Source organism: Gymnoscopelus braueri (assembly GCF_963280865.1).
Source record: "Gymnoscopelus braueri genome assembly, chromosome: 5".
NCBI classification, from domain to species: domain Eukaryota; kingdom Metazoa; phylum Chordata; class Actinopteri; order Myctophiformes; family Myctophidae; genus Gymnoscopelus; species Gymnoscopelus braueri.
The window spans coordinates 48,918,210-48,938,681 of NC_137606.1; the positions used below are offsets into that span (position 1 = coordinate 48,918,210).

General features: G+C 42.8%; 1 protein-coding gene across 2 annotated transcripts in view; it reads left to right on the plus strand.

The window, feature by feature from the left end:
• The window catches only part of grik4 (glutamate receptor, ionotropic, kainate 4), a gene marked incomplete at both ends in the record, with an annotated part of 123,948 nt that overhangs the window by 97,635 nt on the left and 5,841 nt on the right, over nucleotides 1-20,472 (plus strand). For both annotated transcript variants that reach the window (XM_080428961.1, XM_080428962.1), the window contains 5 exons: nucleotides 1,913-2,116; nucleotides 5,371-5,484; nucleotides 15,062-15,171; nucleotides 17,224-17,397; nucleotides 18,531-18,696. In XM_080428961.1, the coding sequence (XP_080285087.1) occupies nucleotides 1,913-2,116; nucleotides 5,371-5,484; nucleotides 15,062-15,171; nucleotides 17,224-17,397; nucleotides 18,531-18,696 (768 nt within the window). The remainder of the gene's footprint in view (nucleotides 1-1,912; nucleotides 2,117-5,370; nucleotides 5,485-15,061; nucleotides 15,172-17,223; nucleotides 17,398-18,530; nucleotides 18,697-20,472) is intronic.

Consider the following 20,472-nt stretch of genomic DNA (forward strand, 5'->3'; position numbering starts at 1 on the left):
TGCACTAAATTCTCTCTGCTCCCAATTGCGGCACAACGACTATTGTGGCTTCTTCTGTGAGGCAAATCCATCAGCTGCACAAAAGAGCACATCCAGCTGTGAAGATGGCACCAGGTTTAAAATGACAACCAGCCACTGTATAAAAGAACACATCCAGCTGTGAGGATGACAACAGCTTTAAAATGCTGCACCCCTGTTCTGTAGCCTTCTGTCTGCCTTCACAACAAAACCATACAAAAATGGCTGAAATGATGAACTAACGGGAAGAGCAGTAAAGTGTGTGGTGGATCAGTGAAGTGACAGAATTGTATTTTTATTTTTGAGACTGAAGAAGGGCAAAGTACCCATTGCAACCTTGTATCCAAAACTGTTTTTCTCTTTTTTTTTCTTGACTTGTTTCAAAAGTAGCAGATCTACAAGCTCACAACACGTCACATTGCGATTCTTTGAGATATTATATTGGCTGTCACCACGCATGCTTATTGCTTTTGGTCTTTGAGCTTGAACAAAAACACGTCAACATTGTTTGACTTCTGTTTTGTTCTGCTGTCAATATTTATAACAGGGTGGAGAATGTCAGATGACAAAGAAGGGTATATAATCGCTTGTTAACTCTTTCACTGCCAAGAGTATTTTCATAAAGTACTCCCCCAGTGCCAGCAATTTGCGTTTTTTTTGTTTGTTTTTTTTGTAATTTTTCATTCAAATAAATTATTTGATTGGGTTTTTAACCCATTAATACCTGGAACGCATCTGTGTCACTTTTAGATTTCTTTAGGCTATTCAAAAATAGCAGATATACAAGCTCATAGCGCGGCACCGAGTGCCGCGCTACGAGCTTGTAGATCTGCTATTTTTGAAAAATCGTGAAAATTTTTTTTTTAAATTTTTTTCCGAAAAACTGTTAGGATTTAGAAAATGTTTAGAAGCGGCCTCAGGTCTTAATGGGTTAAACCCATATTACAGTTCTACCAGTAGAGAGCAACAAATCGACACATTGATGACCTCGCTGGCTCACTCGCCCCCTCCCAAACAGGCTCACGTCATATCCGGTCATAACCGGATCCGGATGTTGACATTTTCGACAATCGTTGATCGGGCTAAATTACGATGTGATACACGACTACGATGACTGATCGTCACCCAGACCAAAGAGAGTAGACGTGGACCTCTCCGTTCGTTTTTTATACCGTGTGAAAAACCGTGACTTTCCCTATTCTGGCCGAAAATGACCGCGGGAAAAACATGAGAACCGGAAACGGAATCTGCGTCATGAAACCGGAACCCAATGAGTCTGAAGGAGTCAGGAAGCGAAAGTGATCATGAAAAATAAACAGAATAGCGCGACTACAGTCAAAAGTAAAAACTCGGGATTTCTCGTGCTGGCAAGGAGGGTACTCGGGAAAAACTCGGGATATCTCGGGGCGTGGCACTGAGAGAGTTAATCATTGTCAATTGTTTATTGGTTACTGATGTTGCCAGAATGTAATCAAAGTATTCCTGTTTATGATGTTGTGCAGCCTGTGAACACCCACTTAACAGTTGCATTATTTAAAAAATAACATTACAAGAAAATGTTCACTCTGTGTGTGGTTCCTTAAATCACCCTACTCAATCAACATGGCAATATAAGCCATATATTAGGAGACAGTTGAACGGCGAGTTGGTTCGCTCAGAGACAGGCAGTAAATAAGGTGGTGGGGGGTGCCGGTTGTTGTGCATGAAACAGTGTGAAAGAGACAACGTGCTGTTGATGGAACAGATTAGTCTTAACCTGATTTACAAGACCTTACTCTTACTTTCATAGTAGGCAGGCATACGTCCATCTAAACGTCAGGCTCCAGATTCTAACCAAATGTAAACGTGTTTCAGTGGAGAGAGTGTGTAATCAAACCTGTATGGTGTTTTGTAGGAGAATCCATATGTGATGCTGCGATCAAACCACCATGAACTGGAGGGGAATGAGCGATACGAGGGCTTCTGTGTGGACATGCTGACGGAGCTGGCAGACATCCTGAAGTTCAAATACCGTATCCGGCTGGTGGGAGATGGGGTGTACGGTGTCCCTGGAGCTAATGGTACCTGGACTGGCATGGTTGGAGAGCTTGTGTCAAGGGTAAGATGGAGATCACATGGAAACATGCATGGCTACATTTCACACATTCAAGCACAGACATTGTTTAGACTGTGAGACATCTGTGTGTGGTTGGGGTGCCTGATGGCTCAGCTAGTTAGTGCACAGACCATGTGCTCCTTGTGAGTTTGGTTTCTTCTGTTTGGTTTCTTTTCTTCCTTGAATTCCTGTCACTTTATATTCTATCAAATTAATAAAGCATACAAATGCTGAAATTGTAAAATTTTTCTGAAAACTTTAGATTTAGAAGACGTTTTTAGAATCGGCCTCAGGTCTAAATGGGTTTCTTTTTTAAATGAAAAAAAAACTACCGCATGTCTGTCACAGACAATATTTTCTCCAATATTTCCATATTTTCTGCACATATTTCCTGGTTATTTTATGCTAGTAACACAATAGAATTGTCACATATCGCCACTTCAATAGTCATGAATATATACATGCATAAATAGCACATCTGCACACCTGAGTGATTGCTGCTATGCAGCCTGCATTCATATTGCTCACACAGTCAAACAGAAAACCTATTTTCCTCCATGTCATATACTAAATTTTTCCACGAAGCAGTTGCCCTTTGCAGCTTATACGTTTTGCATTTTCAAAAACGGCTTGTTGGTGGCTCGTTTCTTGTCAGCTCCTTTTCTAAAGCCTGCAGAACTGACTGTAACAGGGTTTGATTTCTGAATCAGAGTCTACTTTGGTGCTAAATCTCTGAGTGAGGTGTTACTGCCTTCCAGCCATGCTGCTTGTAACTGTTAACAGGCAGGGTTGGTTAGATGAGGCAGTTGACATGAGAGCTGAGTACTGGAGTAAGGAAGGAGAAAATAAATGAGAGAGAGAGAGAAGGGATACATGAAAGAGAGGGAGTTGGAATGGATCTTAAGAAGTCATCTGTCTTAATTCTATGGGCTAATGGATCTTAAGAAGTCATCTGTCTTAATTCTATGGGCTAATGGAGGGCAAAGCCATTAAGGAAATAAAGCAAGAAGTGCCTGAACTTGTTATTGTCACAGCTTGCCCCCAAGTTATCTCAGCTGACACAGGGCATATGTCCCTTCCTTCCCTATGACACCCTGGCCATCTCTCCAGATGTCCTAAACTCTTCTCCCTCCTGGCTCCCAAGTTGTGGAATGACCTCTGACCTCCAGCTCAGTCAGGACTGCAGCCTGCACTCCCCATTTTCCACTGCAGCCTGTACATGATTGTGACTTGTATGGCCCTGTTGTTGTGGAGAAACAGACAAAAAGGTGTGAAGTGCAGTGGCACGGTTGATGGGATGTGGTGACATACTTTTGGTATTTTCAGGAACAGAACAGGGTTGAGTAGGCTGAATATATCGTCGGTGGTTGTGTTGCAGGTGGATTCGATCTTGGCCCAAATCAAATTATGGTTTAATTAGCTTTAAGAGCAGTGTATTGCTCAAAGGCGTGCTGGTGATTTCCACAGTGTCATGGAAGAAAAGTCTTCAAAATGTAATTTCTCCCATGATCAAACTGATGTCCTTGTGTGGGAGGTGCAGTTTAGTCAGCAATGAATCTTAGCAGATGGTGTAAAATGATCTTGGGAAGATATAACTAATATAGTTAATACATCTGGAAATAGTCCAATGAGTAACGTGTCCCAATGCAAGACATTGCTAGATTGACAGAAACTGTCAGTTTGGGTATTTATCTATCTAGTTGAAGAAGCACAACACTTTGTTTGTATTTTTACGTGTCGGTTCGGATGCATAAAGTGTACAAAACTATACCACTTCAAGGGATTCTTAACAATGTGAAAAAGACAAGACCTGGTAGACCGGTTCCAAGCAGGCAGGCGGCAGACAACACCAAAATTGCACAAACAGCGAGTCCCCAAAACAGCAAACATAAAAGGGAAAACCTGCCACTGTGCCTCAGGAAATTGCCAATTCACCCGTCTGACTCATGCAAAATAGGGTCCTTATGCTGAGTTCGTTCACACTACACGATTATCGCTCCATTCATACACTCAATGACATTTCTGGAGCTCGTCAAACAAAGACCCACATCAGAGGCAAGTCAGCATTCTGTCTGTCTGTCTGTCTGTCTGTCTGTCTGTCTGTCTGTCTGTCTGTCTGTCTGTCTGTCTGTCTGTCTGTCTGTCTGTCTGTCGATCAGGCATGCAGAACAGCTTCCACAGATTAAAAAAAACAGATACACTGACTTTAGAGACTGATTCATATAATGGTGAATTAATGAGGGTATGGATATGATTCTATTGAATAAACACCTCCCAGACCTCCATGTGCCGATAACTGAACTTCCTCTTCCATATTTGACATAGAAGCACAGCGCTGACAACAATGGAAATTAACATTCTATACATTTCTATTTCTACGTTTATTCTGCAGTTTATTCACTGCCAGTTGTAGTTGACTTTCTCTCACTCTGTATTGCTCTCTCTCTCTCCCCCCGTCTCTCTCTCTCTCTCTCTCTCTCTCTCTCTCTCTCTCTCTCTCTCTCTCTCTCTCTCTCTCTCTCTCTCTCTCTCTCTCTCTGTCTCATATTATTTCTCAAACAAATCTTCCTCTCTCATTGTCTATCTCTCACTCTCTCTCATAATGTATTCTACCTCTATCTCTTTCACCCTTTCACTCTCACTCCCTCTCATATGTATTCTGTCATCTATATTCGCTCTCTTGCTCTTTCTATCTTATTCATTCTCATAATCCTCTCATATGTATTCACTCTCTCTCTCTCTCTCTCTCTCTCTCTCTCACTAACACTCATACATACATATTCACACACAGACCTTTTTTTTCCGCCCAGAGCGGAAGAAAAAACATGTGCGAGCGGATCGTCCGTGCACGGCCAGTGAGAACGGCTGCATTCATTAACATGGAGCGGAAGAAAAACAGGGTCTGTGCACTTATGCTTGCGCGCCTGGTGGGCGGACTCATGCGTAATTGAGTCCGTCATGACACAATGAAGCAATGATGCAGTGACGCTAATGTGTTTTCATCACACGCTTTGGTAATGTCTCTGATTGTTTGGAACCATGAAGAATGGAACATTAGATAATTATTATGTAGTAGACCTATTATTATCCTCTATTCAACCAGTGAAATGGACGATTATGTCAAACACACGTGTGTGTGTGTGTGTGTGTGTGTGTGTGTGTGTGTGTGTGTGTGTGTGTGTGTGTGTGTGTGTGTGTGTGTGTGTGTGTGTGTGTGTGTGTGTGTGTGTGTGTGTGTGTGTGTGTGTGTGTTTCAGAAAGCTGACCTAGCAGTGGCGGGCCTGACCATCACAGCAGAACGTGAGAAGGTCATTGATTTCTCCAAACCCTACATGACTCTCGGCATCAGCATCATGTACCGTATCCGCCTGGTGAGTTAACCTTCATCCCCTCCCTGTTAATCCATCCACACGGCTGAGAGTCCACAGCCGGCAGTCAGCCATGTCTAATTTTTCAGCTTTCAACACAAGCACTCTATCTCTATATACCAAAATCTATGTAAACTCTTCCATAAACTCACACCCCTTCTTATTGCTTATTGTCCCGGCGGCCGCGACCCGCGTCGGCGCAACCACACTTTGCAATTTCCCTGAATTGCAAATATTCTAGTTGCCTCTTGTTCACCTTTCAGTGCATCCATCTCCCCCATCTCTCACTGTCCTGTTTCCCTTCCAAACCCTGGTTGTCCTGTGTCTGGATCATACCTGTGTTCATGTAGAAAACATTCAAGGCATGGTAGATAAATTAACATTTTGAAAGGCCTATGTGGATGTAGTGTGGCTCACAGACGTTTTCATTGCATAAATGTATGTTGGGTCACAGGGCTGAAGAGCAGAGCATATATCATAGCTAGTAGGAAGTATCGACAGGCCTTATACAAAAACATGTTCTTGGATTTATGCTTAAACGTAATCCTAAAATCATTTCCCACAATACTAATACATTTCAATAACAGAGAGGATCGAGTTGTTATACTGTACATGATCATTTTATTGAATGGAACATTGAAGGCAATTATTCAATGAACATTATAAACATTTTGGCGATTAGACTCCGTTAACATTTATCGTACATATGCAACATACATATGTATAGGATATGCTTAATAGGGAGAACCCCCCCCCCCCGTCATAAGGGGAGAATTCCGGGAGTCTAGACCCTGGTGGTGGCAGTGCGGAGACGAGACCCTCCTTCCTTCTTAACTCTAGGCGCTAGAGACAAGGTGGAGTTCGGGGATGGAGGTGGGTTGCTTGCTGCATGCTGGAAAGAGAATGACCAGTGTGAGAGGCAGTGATATTTAAAGGCGGAGTCCAACCGCCTGATTGGCTGACTGCAGATTGACTGCAGGTTGGCAGATTGGCTGCAGAGCATATGAACAACTCTAGATCTCCTTTATTGAATTTGCGCTGTGAGCTACATATGCCTGCTTCATAGAGGCAAACCCACCATTAATTTATGAATTTCAAATTAACTTTTAATTGTGAATGTGGTTTATAATCACCTTTGCTTCTGTAATAGAGCCAATTACAGATTTCCCTATAGGTATATGAATGTACCGCATGAGTGTTTATTTATTCATTTATTGAACCATGAAAAACTAAAGAAAGTTAACTGCACCCATAACCCCAGAGAAATTAATTGCACAAAGTCCTCTTTTATGTGCTCCTGTTCTTTGGCTGCAAACAGAAAACTCATCGACAGTATTTAACTGTCGAGATCCATAGAATAACCTGGATCTCAGTGAGCAGGATTTTGTTAAGAGACGGCTGGGATACCAGACTTATCTTTGAGTTCCCTCTGGAAAGACCCTGTAGGGAGGAATCCCAGAGTGGAAAGCACTTGGCATGGTTCCAGTGTGCCTGCTCACAAAATCTAAGAATAGTTACTTAAGATGGAATTTGATCTTAAAATTTTGACAGTGACAGGCTGTCTTATTCACACCGATGCCATCCTCTATGGTCCACAGAGAGAAAATAGAGAAACAAATAGTGAAGCAACATTCATGAAGGTGGAGATTCAATACCAGGGCCAGTGTTTTCAGAGCCCCATCAGGCCCATTAATCACCAGCCTATCTCCCAAACCCTCCAGCACTGGAACAAGCTGCATGGAGCTGCTTTCGATTAGAACAAGCTCATTAGCATAGCATACCAATGGGACATTTAACTTCCTCGCCACTCCCGTTTCCCCTCTTTTCGACTCACACTTTCCATCCCTCCCTCTCTGCAGACGCCAATTGCCGCTAATATGCCCAGCAGCAAGGGGCTCAATTGAGTACCGGTGGGGGAATCAATCGATGCAAGCAGCAGGTGCTATGTTAAATGGTGACTGCACGGTAAATCGTCTCTGAATCAGCCCAGCAGGGGGTAGAATGACATGGTGTCAGGGAACTGATGTGGAGGAACATGTCCATTTCTGCCCCCTGCAGGGCTGAAGCTGCATAAACAGTTGCACTGCAGATCTCATCACACACGAATCCTGGTTGAACAAGCTATCGAAATAAGCTATGTCCAGCTTACGCTTCTTATCTTCTAAATTGTCCCTTTGTCCCATGACAGTTTCTCAGGTCTGTTAAGGGATGATTTCAAGAGTTTCTCAGCATAGCTTCACTATTTGAATTTCTGCAAGTTTTTAGTTCCAGTCCATCAAGTATTGATTTGAAACCAGAGTGCCTGCTGCTCATTTCAAACTTTAAATGAAAATTTCAGTCAGATCAATATCAGTGATCAATGTGATGAAGTAGAGGTGCCAATTGGGTATTAATTACCTGTAGACATGGCTGTTTAATGTGCGTGCGTGCGTGCGTGCGTGCGTGCGTGCGTGCGTGCGTGCGTGCGTGCGTGCGTGCGTGTGTGTACTTCTGTCTTTTGTGAGAACAACCAGGCAGGAAGATTTTCTAAGGCTTAAAAGCCTGTGTGCATCCTGATCTCTTCTGACAGGAACCTGCTGGTTGTTTCTGAGTCTAAGTCTGCATTACAGCTTCATTTCTAATCACATGAAAAGGCTTCCCAAAAGGGCAAAGTACCAAAGTAAAAAAGATGTCTGCATATTTGAAAACTTTTGTCTGATCGTGCGCCTAGAAAACACTGTAAGGATGTGTACTTGAAGGTATTAGATTTTTTTTGCATTATACAGTGGTCTGTCACCTCATCTTTTTGTTTTACTTATTTCTGATAGTGACGGTGAGAGAGACAGGAAAGGCGAAGTCAAGCCTGGAAAGGGGAAGGAATAAAGCCTCATTTTTATTTGATGTGGTATCAGTGGCGCCGGCGCCTGTTTAATTAAAGGACAATGTGTCTATTCAGTCCAGCCAAAAAAAAAAAAAAAAAAAATGTGTTTAATGAATAATAAAATCAGTCCAGTCCCCCGCACCTCGCGACCACCGCGAGCGCGAGGCGAACCGACTTAACCGAAATAACCGAATTATCCCCCCAAAAATCAGCAAACCCACCCGAAATAACCCAAACATTTTTGCGCGTGCACGGTCCACATGTGTCCCTGATGTGTCCCCCCACTTCATATTCCATTCCGGCGCCTCTGTGTGGTATGCAATCTTACCAGGTGAGCCTCAGAGGTCAGGGTTTGTTTTTACCCACACTCACCTGACCCGTTATGATATGATGAAAATATAACTCAACCACCTGAACCAGACCCGACTGGGAAAACCAATGTTATAGGGCATAGCACATAACCAATGTGTGGCGGCCATGTTGTGGTTCCACTCAAATTCACTCCATTAATTTTTCCCATAGAGATTTCCAAAAACATTTATATAAATTATCTTAAGGCTAGAATCAAGCCATCCAGACTCCTGGTGAATCATGACCATAAAACATTTGATTCTGTGAAAAAGAAAAAAATAGTATGTAATTATATGATATACTATATTTAATAAATACCCTTTGTTTTGCGGTTTTCAATTATTTTGTTTCACAGAATTAAATGTTTTATGGTCAGGATTCACCAGGAGTCTGCATGGCTTGATTCTAGGCTTAAAATAATTTATATGAATATTTTTGGATATCTCTATGAGAAAAGATAATGCCGTGAATTTGAGTGGAACAACAAAATGGCCACCACTGCTATGCCCTATACATTATGCAGTAGTAGCAGCACAATTATCAGGACTGAGATGCTGTCTGCTTGCCTTTGTGTGTTTCTATTTGTATCTAGTGTTCACAGTCTAATTAGAGTCTAATTAGATAAAGTGGTTAGTTTTGGGTCAATAGAGATCACCTTAGATTGAAGAGCTGTCCTGAGGGCAGAGAGCTTCCTTATTCACTGTCTGTCCACGCACTGACCTAGACACACACGTAAACACACACACATTCACACACACATAAACACACACACACACACACACACACACACACACACACACACACACACACACACACACACACACACACACACACACACACACACACACACACACACACACACGTAAAGTTGACGGATGCAATTCATTTTCAATGGAGAGCATGCAATGTGGCTGTCACTGTGCAATATGATATGGAGAGATTTTCAACCAGTTGCCGTATCTGAAGTTTGCATAAAGGTGGTTGAACCCAACTTCATGCAAATGCATGTCGTTTGTTCAAAACAACATTTCTCGCCTAAACTTTTCCTTATTCCTCAAATGTTTTCAGAAACATATTTCAGTCTACTGTATAGCTATAAATTGAGATGCAGGCAGGGTGGAACGGATGGAGGAAAGTGTCAGGAGTGATTTGAGACAAACGGGTACCAGCAAGGGTGAGAGGGAAGATGTATAAGATGGTACTGAGGCCAGCATCTAGATGCGTTGTCCATCAGTCAGTCAATCAGTCAGTCAATCAGTCAGTCAGTCAGTCAGACAGACAGTCTGTTAGCCGTCCGTCCATCCGTCCGTCCGTCAGTCTGCCAGTCATTAAGTCAGTCAGTCGTCCGTCCGTCAGTCCGTCCGTCCGTCCGTCCGTCCGTCCGTCCGTCCGTCCGTCCGTCCGTCCGTCAGTCAGTCAGTCAGTCATTCCGTCCGTCCGTCCGTCCGTCCATCAGTCAGTCAGTCAGTCAGTCATTCCGTCCGTCCGTCCGTCCGTCCGTCCATCAGTCAGTCAGTCAGTCAGTCATTCCGTCCGTCCGTCCGTCCGTCCATCAGTCAGTACATCCGTCAGTCAGGACGTCCGTCCATCAGTCAGTACATCCGTCAGTCAGGACGTCCGTCCATCAGTCCATCCATCCATCCATCCACCAGTCAGGTGGTAGCAGGGGTATGTTAATTCACTTCAGGTGGTAAAGACTGGTCTCACACACACACACACACACACACACACACACACACACACCTTATATCACTGTCAGCTTACAACCAGTACGTGTTTAAGACCAACATGTAGGACAGGGGTATTCAACTAGATTAGGAAGGGGGCCACAATTGTAAAAATTACTTGAAGTCAGAGGCCACGAGACAGTACAATAAAAATGTTGTGTGCTCTAGGTCCGATAGGACACAACAATGGACATATTATGATGTCCATTATGGTAACTTATTAGGGCCTGCTTCATACTGCATTCATGCATTTTGAGGTTTGATAGGAAATTGTCTGTGCCAGTCCTTAGTGCACATGCTTTGATTTTGATATTAACTCGTATTAGCACTTGACTGCCATAGTATTTTCATAAAGTACCCCCCCCCCAGTGCCAGCAATTTTTTTTTTTTTTTTTTTTTTATATTTTGAAATTTTTCATGAAAATAATTTGTCAGAGTGAATTTTAAAGACGCAGCACAAATCCGCCACTAGAGAGCAGCACATGACAGCTTGATCAGGTCGTTGGCTCCCTGACACCCTTCTTGAGAGATTAGACAGTGAAATTCATCAAAACGGATGTGACGTTGTCCCAGATTGTCCGATCGCCAAAATTACGATGTGATACATGACGGCGATGACTGATCGTCACCCATACCATAGATTATAGAAGAGAACCTGTCCGTTCGTTTGATATACCGTGTGAAAAACCGTTTGTTTACCTAATTCTGGACGAAAATGACCGGGGGGAAAAATCAAAAACCGGAAACGGAACCCAGGTCATGAAACCGGATGCAGATGTGGGTGAAGTAAGTGGAACTCGAAAATAACATTGAATATTAAGCAGCATAGCGCAATCAGAGATTAAACAATGAACGCGTATCCAACGCGTCAAACGCGTCGATGGCGTGGGTGGATTAAGTAGTAATTGACACGTTTTCGAGTCAATGGCGTTTATAGAGTTAAGATAATAGGAAGTAGATATTTCAGTATGTTCTGTGGACGGCTCCCTGGCATGGAAGTGTCTTTGTGAGGAAAGTATTGGAGGCAGACTGGCAAGGTTAAGTGATCGTATGAATGAAAGGTCTTTGAATTTTGGTTATGTCTGAGCACCCGGCTAATGAGAGCACAAGCTCAATGACGTGTTTCATGAACCATTAGTTGAGAATTAGACCATCTTTCAGCCCAAGAATCCACTCAAAACTAAAACATACAAGCTAATGGCTGCAGATGGAGAATTCTTTCTTTTATGTAATGGCCAACATCCTCTCAAAAGTCAGAAATGCAGTAGCTACAAATTGATGGAGATGGCATGTGACGTATGAACTGCACTCAAAACTAATCTGTTGTGCTCTTTTATGTGGATGTGGTACTGAAATTTTGCTTTTACTCAAGTATTGCTTTCAAGTACTTTATACGCCAATATTTATTTCTACATGTTTAACATGTAAGGCAGAATTGGGCAGAAAACATGAAGCAGTTGCAGCTTTGCTACATGGCGGCTGGACAGCTACCTTTGCCCCCAAAAAAGTAATAAAATAAAACATTTTTACCTTGGAATCTGGAATGGGGTCACAAAAAGCTCCTCAAGGGACGGATTTGGCCCGCGGGCCGCCAGTTGAATATCACTGATGTAGGTAGGACCTTACCTTCCACATACAATGACACGCTGGCAAATAAGCTTGCTGGCTTTAGGCACAATGCGTGGGGTGATATGGCTCATACATGTGCACTGTGCACTGACAGACACAGACTGGTTCGCTCCCCCCATCTCTCACTCTCTCATTGACCAGAATGTGTGAAAGTATAATCTTGTCACATGATGAAACAGTTTGTTTGTTTTTTCCAATCAGATATAATATCAGACTGCATCCACTCTTACAAATTGATGCTGCCCTGTCGCTGTTTCAGCAGTTGCTCTCTCCAGACTAAACATTACTGCAATTGCCAAATTCTTTAATTTATTCCTCTTTTGAATATCATTATTACACTGAACAGCATTAAGGACATAACACTTAATTAAAGAGATGGATCATGGGTAAGCCCCTGCGATGGATGAAGGTCTTTCACAAAATGGAAACAGGACATTCTCTCCAGCCCTCCACACAAGACTTACTCAAGGCTTAGACTCAGACGGCTTATGTTAAGACAAGACTTACTGGGTTTGCATTTACATCTATTTAAACTAGGCCGATGCCCGCCGTGAACGATGCCCGCATTGTTAACAATGCCCTTTGGAACGCATTCCCTGCCTCCGGTTATGCAATACGCCCTGTACCCATTGTCAGAGTACCTGTTGTACCCATTACACCCGTTGTCAGTCCACTTAATGTCTATATCCCACATTTACTTATAAGCAGGGCTACACTTTATAGTAGGCCCTTTACTTACTACTTAAATGCATTGTGAATGCACTGTTAGACATTGTGGTTTTCTACAGACAGACTGACAGGCAGGCAAGCCGGCTTGAGTCATGCAAATAAAGTCAATGAGTCACTCTCCTCTTCTGCCCTGCAACCTCTTCCTCCTGTGTGTGTCTCACACTAATATGTGAGTGATTAGAGACACATTAATGAATGTTCAGCTCTGCACAAGCCTAACTGGAGATTTAATGATCATAAAAAATGATCCGCTAAAAATATCTCTTGCTGTGTGGTTAATGCAAGTTTCAAGAGGATCAGTAAATGTATTGCTACAGCATTTTGGTACGCATTTTTGGCAAGAATGTATTCAGGTGAGAGCTTCAGTAGTATGTTAAAATAGAAACAGGAGTGCAGCTAAGAACACACTCAGATGAACACACAGATGCACGCACGCACGCACGCACGCACGCACGCACGCACGCACGCACGCACGCACGCACGCACGCACGCACGCACGCACACACACACACACACACACACACCCAACACACACTCTATCTCTCTATCTCTCTCTCTCTCTCTGAGATAAACACATACTGCAAACACTCAATCTTTCTGCTGCTTCGCTCTATTTCTCCAGTAATTGGTTTCATTTAGAGGACAACGGCTGTTGGTGCTGGATAAACATTAGGAATTAGCCTCTATATCCCAGTCAGTCTGCAAGCTGCCAAACCTTCTTTAGCCACATTAGCCCCCTAGTACCGCTGGCCACCTAGCCAATACAGCCCATATACATGCAACTCATGCACAGTTAATCTTCTACGCTAGACCAAGTCTATTAATGTCTTACTGCTTTTATCCCTGGGCTGGGATACTCCATGCTACCATTCATAATTCAGCTATGCAGTACAGTAGGTCAAAAAAGTGAACGTCTATTTAATAAAGCTGTAATGTTTAGTTTATTATTTGACCTTTCTGTGCCTAAAGTGGATGTAACCTTGTAGAGAATGCAAATGTGTCTCTTTAATTAGCCATAATAATGACCTTCTTCTTCTTCTTCTTCTTCTTCTGTGTGCATGGAGCAAATTTTGCAGAAATCAATTATGTAACTCCATACATATGTGCATTAATGAGAAGTACCACTCGATTTATGAGTTGTATGTTATGCCTAGTGTGAAGACAGTCTCTCCCTAATATCGAAAGTTGAAAAAGTAATACTGTACATATGTTTTTCTTAACCATAGCATGCAAATGAGACATATATAACTATAATGCTATGTATTGAGCTGAACATTTACCCTCACCACCTGAAAACCTTCCTGATTCATTCAGTACTGAATTACATCTTAATACCAACACATTTGTCCTCAGTGGAGATGGTAGGAATCACACATTTGAATAGAATACCATATCTTGCACCCAGCACTAAGTGACACAAATAAGGAATGCAGGTGTCATTGCTAGTTCCAGATGATGCATTGGTTCATGCTGTAGGTTCGGTATTTGTAGTGCCCCGGGCCAGGTATTATACTGGCACGGGGTGCAGTCCGAAGAAAGAAAAGGAAAAAGAAAAACATAGGACAAGACAAAGAAGACTAGACTAGGACAACAAGATCTCAGTCCCACTGTCAGTCAGTCAAAACAGGGAGTAGAGGCTAAACACACACACACACTACCCACAAAACAACAAGTGAACCTAGGAGTCCCGTCATGTCAAAACGTGACTTTCAGGGCGTCCCGTCATGTCAAAACTTCACGTTTGTACTGACAGAGCGGCAAAATGTGACGCCTTGGGAGTGAGAACGGGTTGTACCGGAAGCTTTTAAGTTATATATATATTTACACCACCTTTATGAGGACCTTTTAATCTTGTTTTATTCTTTTGTTGACTATTTTAACCTTCTCTTTTATTTGCTTTCATTGAAAAGAACAGGAACAGGTTGGAAGGTACAGTATGTCCAGGAAAATTCTGGCCACAAATCTGTATGACCTCTCTCAAGTGTATAAAGTTACAAAGAAAATCCCAGTCTATTTTTGCTGACGCTAATCACCCCGTGTTCCATAGGGTTGCAGAAACAATGAGCCAACATGGAGGACCAATAGATTAAAACATCATACCAATTTGTCTTCGCCGCAAAGAAGTGCACCTTGACCTTGGCCTTGACCTAGTTTGCTAATGAATCTGCCTCTGTTTAATCAGTGTATGTAACCTATTAGGACTTGTCCAACAAAAGGCCCAGTGGAGAGTTCCACCATCTAAGCAGGCCTTTATCTAACCTCTTTCTCTGTGTTTGTGTTGTAGAGTCGTAGGCCTGGCTACTTCTCCTTCCTGGACCCTTTCTCCCCTGGTGTCTGGCTCTTCATGCTGCTTGCCTACCTCGCCGTCAGCTGTGTCCTCTTTCTTGTGGCCAGGTAAAGATATCACCAGCAACATAATAGTGTCTACGGAGCGTAGTGTCCAATACATGGAAGGGGAGAAAGAAAAATGAGAGACAATGGAAGGCTTAGAGAGCAAACACGAGAAAGAGATGTGTAAGATATTACAAAAAAAGTGCATAAGTGCATACTGGAACAAGATAATACAAAAGGTTCATGGGTGCTTATTAACCCATTCAATCGGGGAACGCATCTGTGTCATTTTAGATTTTTAGCTATAGCCTATAACAATTATTTTATACTTTGGCTATTAAAAAATAATTATTTTATCGTGAAAACTAGATGAAAATGTCTGGGAGGGACTAGTGAAGAGATCCACAGTAGAACTAAGACATTTTACGCTTAGTTGTGTGTGGGTGTCGCGCTCCGAAAATAGCCGATCTGCAAGCTCACAACGAGTCTATTTTTGGAGCGTGCAGCTAAGTATAGATCAGTATAAACACTGTCTGGTTGTCACCCAAGACAAAAATAGCAAGACATGCCATCTCTGGTTTACTTCCCGTATCTGCGTGAAGTAGGTGGACGCCTTTTTAGGAGACCGGAAGCAGAGTCTATTCATTCCAATGTAAGAGGGAACGTGAACACAGCTTCTGAACCATTCTTTAGCCCCATGGTCACTGAACTGAATATTGGACATGATTGTCACAAGCCACACAATCTTCCAGAGATTCATACTAAAATGGCTTTTTTCAGAGAGACAAATCAGGAGAAAATCTACTTCGTTATCGACCTTTCTCTGTCCCAGCAACACACTCTCGGGGGATCTAGCACTGGTAAACACAGGACGTTCGTGAGATTTGCTGTCAGACGGCGCCCACTTAGAGATCATTTGTAGGATTTGTGTACCATATCGCCTCTAGTGGCTACAATTGGGATGGTCTTGATAAATTAATCTTTGTTGTCACTCACAATGAATTGAAGTCTTATGAAACACCTGCTGATATCAAACTTGACACATCACACCGCCTGTTGCTCTGGCACTAATAAGATGTTCTCTGAGTCGTTTATTTGGCACATTTACTGTCAGGCGGAGTGGTGTGTGGGTTTGTTTATGCCCACTCACTGCTCTGTTAAATCCTTGAGGTGTCACATTTCAAGTCAAGTCCATTTTATTTCTATAGCAGGTGCAAAGTTAATGTGCATCTCATCAAAAGACAACAATCGTAGCAAAATACCATATAAGTATCGCAAATACAGACACACACACAGGTGGTTAAAAGTTGATAAACAGCAGCAGCATATTGTCTCTGTCGGGTGGAAACCACAAATGTCCAAAACTGTTACTTTCCAGGATTCAAATTCAAAAATAGGAGCAGATCTACAAGCTCAAAACGTATTGCTTCGCGCCGCATTTCGAGCTTGCAGATCTGCTACTTTTAATGCTTTTGTGTGACGCTGTAGTATGGGGATAAAAAATATGGTAAAATATGGAGATAATAGGTTTCTTCCCGACAGCAACGATATAGAGACAGATGGGCTCTGTAGCTATATACTGTAAGGTGCATGGCTTAAGGAAAATATCAATAAAATGACGCAGTTAAAAAGCAGCAGATATAACAATGTGGCAGAGTATACATAAGTGACAGTGTGAGTGCGGCCCCAGCAGGGCACACTTGCAGTCATATATACACATAAATATAATCCTGTGCAGTGGCCTGTGTTGTCAGGACAGCCTGGCAGCAGGTGGGCTCATTAATTGCTCATTAATTCTATTTATTGTTGTTTGTGAGCAGTATGAGGCCTTCCCCTATCTTTTCAGCCATGGTGAAATGACTAAATGACCTCAGGTAGCACACAGCTGTCAGTTCTGCCACATACCTCAACAATTGAACATGCCAATTAGCTTTCTTTGGCTCATAATGAAGTGTTTGGTTGGTGTGAAAAGCAGGTTCGCTCTGCGAACCAAGGCGACTTTGTTCTTGTTTGGCTGTTAAAGTCATTTTTCTGCTACTTATCTCTCGCTCAAGTCTCTGACTTGTCACAATATACATTGTATATGACTTATTGTTGTTTTGACTGTGTCCTCAGATTGACCCCCTATGAGTGGTACAATCCCCACCCCTGCCTGAAGGGGCGCTGTAACGTCCTCATCAACCAGTACTCCCTTGGCAACAGCTTCTGGTTCCCCGTCGGAGGCTTCATGCAACAAGGATCGACCATCGCCCCAAGGGCTCTGTCCACGCGCTGTGTCAGCGGAGTGTGGTTAGTGTTGGTGGCTGCACAGAGAAACACACACATGTCTCTGCATGCTTTAGTTAGCTTTTTTACCTTTATTTACCCAGGGGGTAAGTATAGATGGGTTTCCGCGTGACGTCATCACAGAGCAGAGTGCGCAATCTGCGCATGCGCGGGGGAGAACGAACCGGAAGCGCCATTCACTCTCTTGTTATTTTCGGGATTTAGATAGGCATAATGCTGCTATTATAGGCATAATAGGCATAATGCTGCTATTATATACAAACAGATCCAACTTTCGACAAATCATTTTTATTGAGTAAAGAAGATATTACAAACTGCATCATTTAATCTACTTTCATTAAACCTGGTGAAGACCATTTATTTTCTGAATGTACAATGGCCAGAGCTGCTGCGGGTAATAGCGCCCTCTACAGGCTCATCCCGCCACTGCGCGCGCATCATCCTCTCATGTTTACAAACAGGAAACCCATCTATATGCTGAGCACAAGTGTTCTTTTTCAGCAACACCCTGCTTCACATTCACACAGATAAATGCATACATGCATGAAGTATGCATACATACACCCAGTTGCACACAACATATACACAGTATTTGAGAAAACGTTGCGCTCACACAGATACTGTGCATACAGTATTTGTGTTGTGATTGATGTCATATTGATCAATCAGTGGATATATTTCATCTTGAGACGGCTTTGATCATTTTTCTGTCTCATAATACAAGCAGTACAATAATCAGTTGCGTGTGTGTGTGTGTGTGTGTGTGTGTGTGTGTGTGTGTGTGTGTGTGTGTGTGTGTGTGTGTGTGTGTGTGTGTGTGTGTGTGTGTGTGTGTGTGTGTGTGTGTGTGTGTGTGTGTGTGTGCGGTGTGTGCGTGCGTGCGTGCGTGAGTGCGTGTTTGCATTCTCTGCAGTGCTACCATTTACCCACGGACATCCCTCCATCCATCCATCCATGGATCATTTTATTGAACCTCCTACAGTACAATGCACCTTCCTTTTTGGCTTTTACTTTGGTCATACATGACAAACTAGACAATGTGTCTTTATGCACATTTTGCCTGCCTGCCTATTTGAATGTTGATGAGCTGTGTACGGTACATTCATATACATCTATGTTGTCTCTGTCCTCCTCAGGTGGGCCTTCACATTAATCATCATCTCATCCTACACTGCCAACCTGGCAGCCTTTCTAACAGTCCAACGAATGGAGGTTCCTATAGAATCTGTAGATGACCTGGCAGACCAGACCGCTATAGAGTACGGCACCATGCATGGAGGATCCACCATGACCTTCTTCCAGGTCCCAAAGCACATCATATACATGTTTATGCATGCACTCCTACACACACACACACGCACACGCACACGCACACGCACACACACACACACAGAAATACATGTACTTACAGAAGACGACATACAACAGATGCACTTACATAAACACACATAAACACATATAAACACACACCCACCCCCCCCCCCCCCACACACACACGCACACGCACACACACACACATACACATACACACACATGCACACGCACACACGCGCACACACACACACACACACACACACACACACACACACACACACACACACACACACACACACACACACACACACACACACACACACACACACACACACACACACACACACACACACACACTCACTACACAGGTTGACCTCAGAAGTGTCCTCAATCAATAGTCTGTCAGTGATGTTATCGTCCTTGTCACCTTCCCATCCTGACTGCTGTCCTCCAGCAGTCACAGGTTTTATGGGTTTCCTGTCTGTTCCTCACAGGGGCGTCACAGGGGGGGTGTAAGTGGGACTGAGTAAATAGGGCCCCAGGTAAAATACAAATAAAAATAAAAAAATCATAGGGGGGTCCACAGTGAATCTTTGTCCCCAGGGCCCAGAATTTGGTGCTACGCCCCTGGTTTCCTCAGCACTGCTGCTCAATATCCTCCTTCCCCTTTAGGCTGACAGGCCTCTGCCCCTGTCTGAACTCAGAGTAACTAACGCTTCCTCCTCACTAGCGCCCCCTAGATGTGACCTCTGTATGTCAGAGAGAGTTATTGGTGAGGGCCAGAGATGAGTCATACCAACAAAAAAAAAAAGTACGATGATGGAAAGATTTGCGTTTACGTAACTCCAGCGCAGGCATTCAGAAAGCTTCCCTTTGAATAAATCCATCAGCCAATAAAACGGCAGAGAAAAACAAACAGAATGAAATCCAATCTCCCGAAGATTGAAATAGAGGTCGCTTGAGGCAACAAACTGCTTTGTTTACCATTTTGTGGCTGTTTGCTCCTTTTTCATAACCCTAAATACATCCCACTGCCCCTGTGTGAGTGTTGTTATGGGAAAATTCTATTCCACACCGGGGTGACCTACGGAAGGTTAAAGATAAGAGGTTAACAAGTAGCAGCAGTGCCGCGGGTCACACACAAAGGAATCATCACCTTAGCCTGAGGATTTGCATGCAGAGCAGAGGGTTTGGGACAATCATCAATTTAAGTCTACAACAGATGGATAGAATAATTGAAGTATATCATTCACATTAGTATTTTCATATTTACCACCATAATGTCTGTCCTTGTGTCGTACAGTAAAGTATGTAGTACTGTACAGCAGTGGTGGAAAGTAACTAAGTACATTTACTCAAGTACTGTACTTAAGTACAATTTTGAGGTATTTGTACTTTACTTGAGTATTTCCAATTTCCAATACTTTTACTTCTAATCCACTACATCTCAGAGGCAAATATTGTACTTTTACTCCACTACAATTACTTGAAAACTTTAGTTACTAGTTACTTTTCAGATATAAACTATGATATTACGAAACATACATTAACCACTTTAGCCCTATTTTATACATAGGCTATTTGAAAATAGCAGATCTACAAGCTCACAACGCGTCGCTTTGCGACGCGTTGTGAGCTTGTAGATCGGCTATTTTCAAATATTTAGTACTTTTACTTTTGGTACTTTAAGTACATTTTGATGCCAATACTTTTGTACTTTTACTCAAGTAAATTTTTTATTCTGGACTTTTACTTGTAACAGAG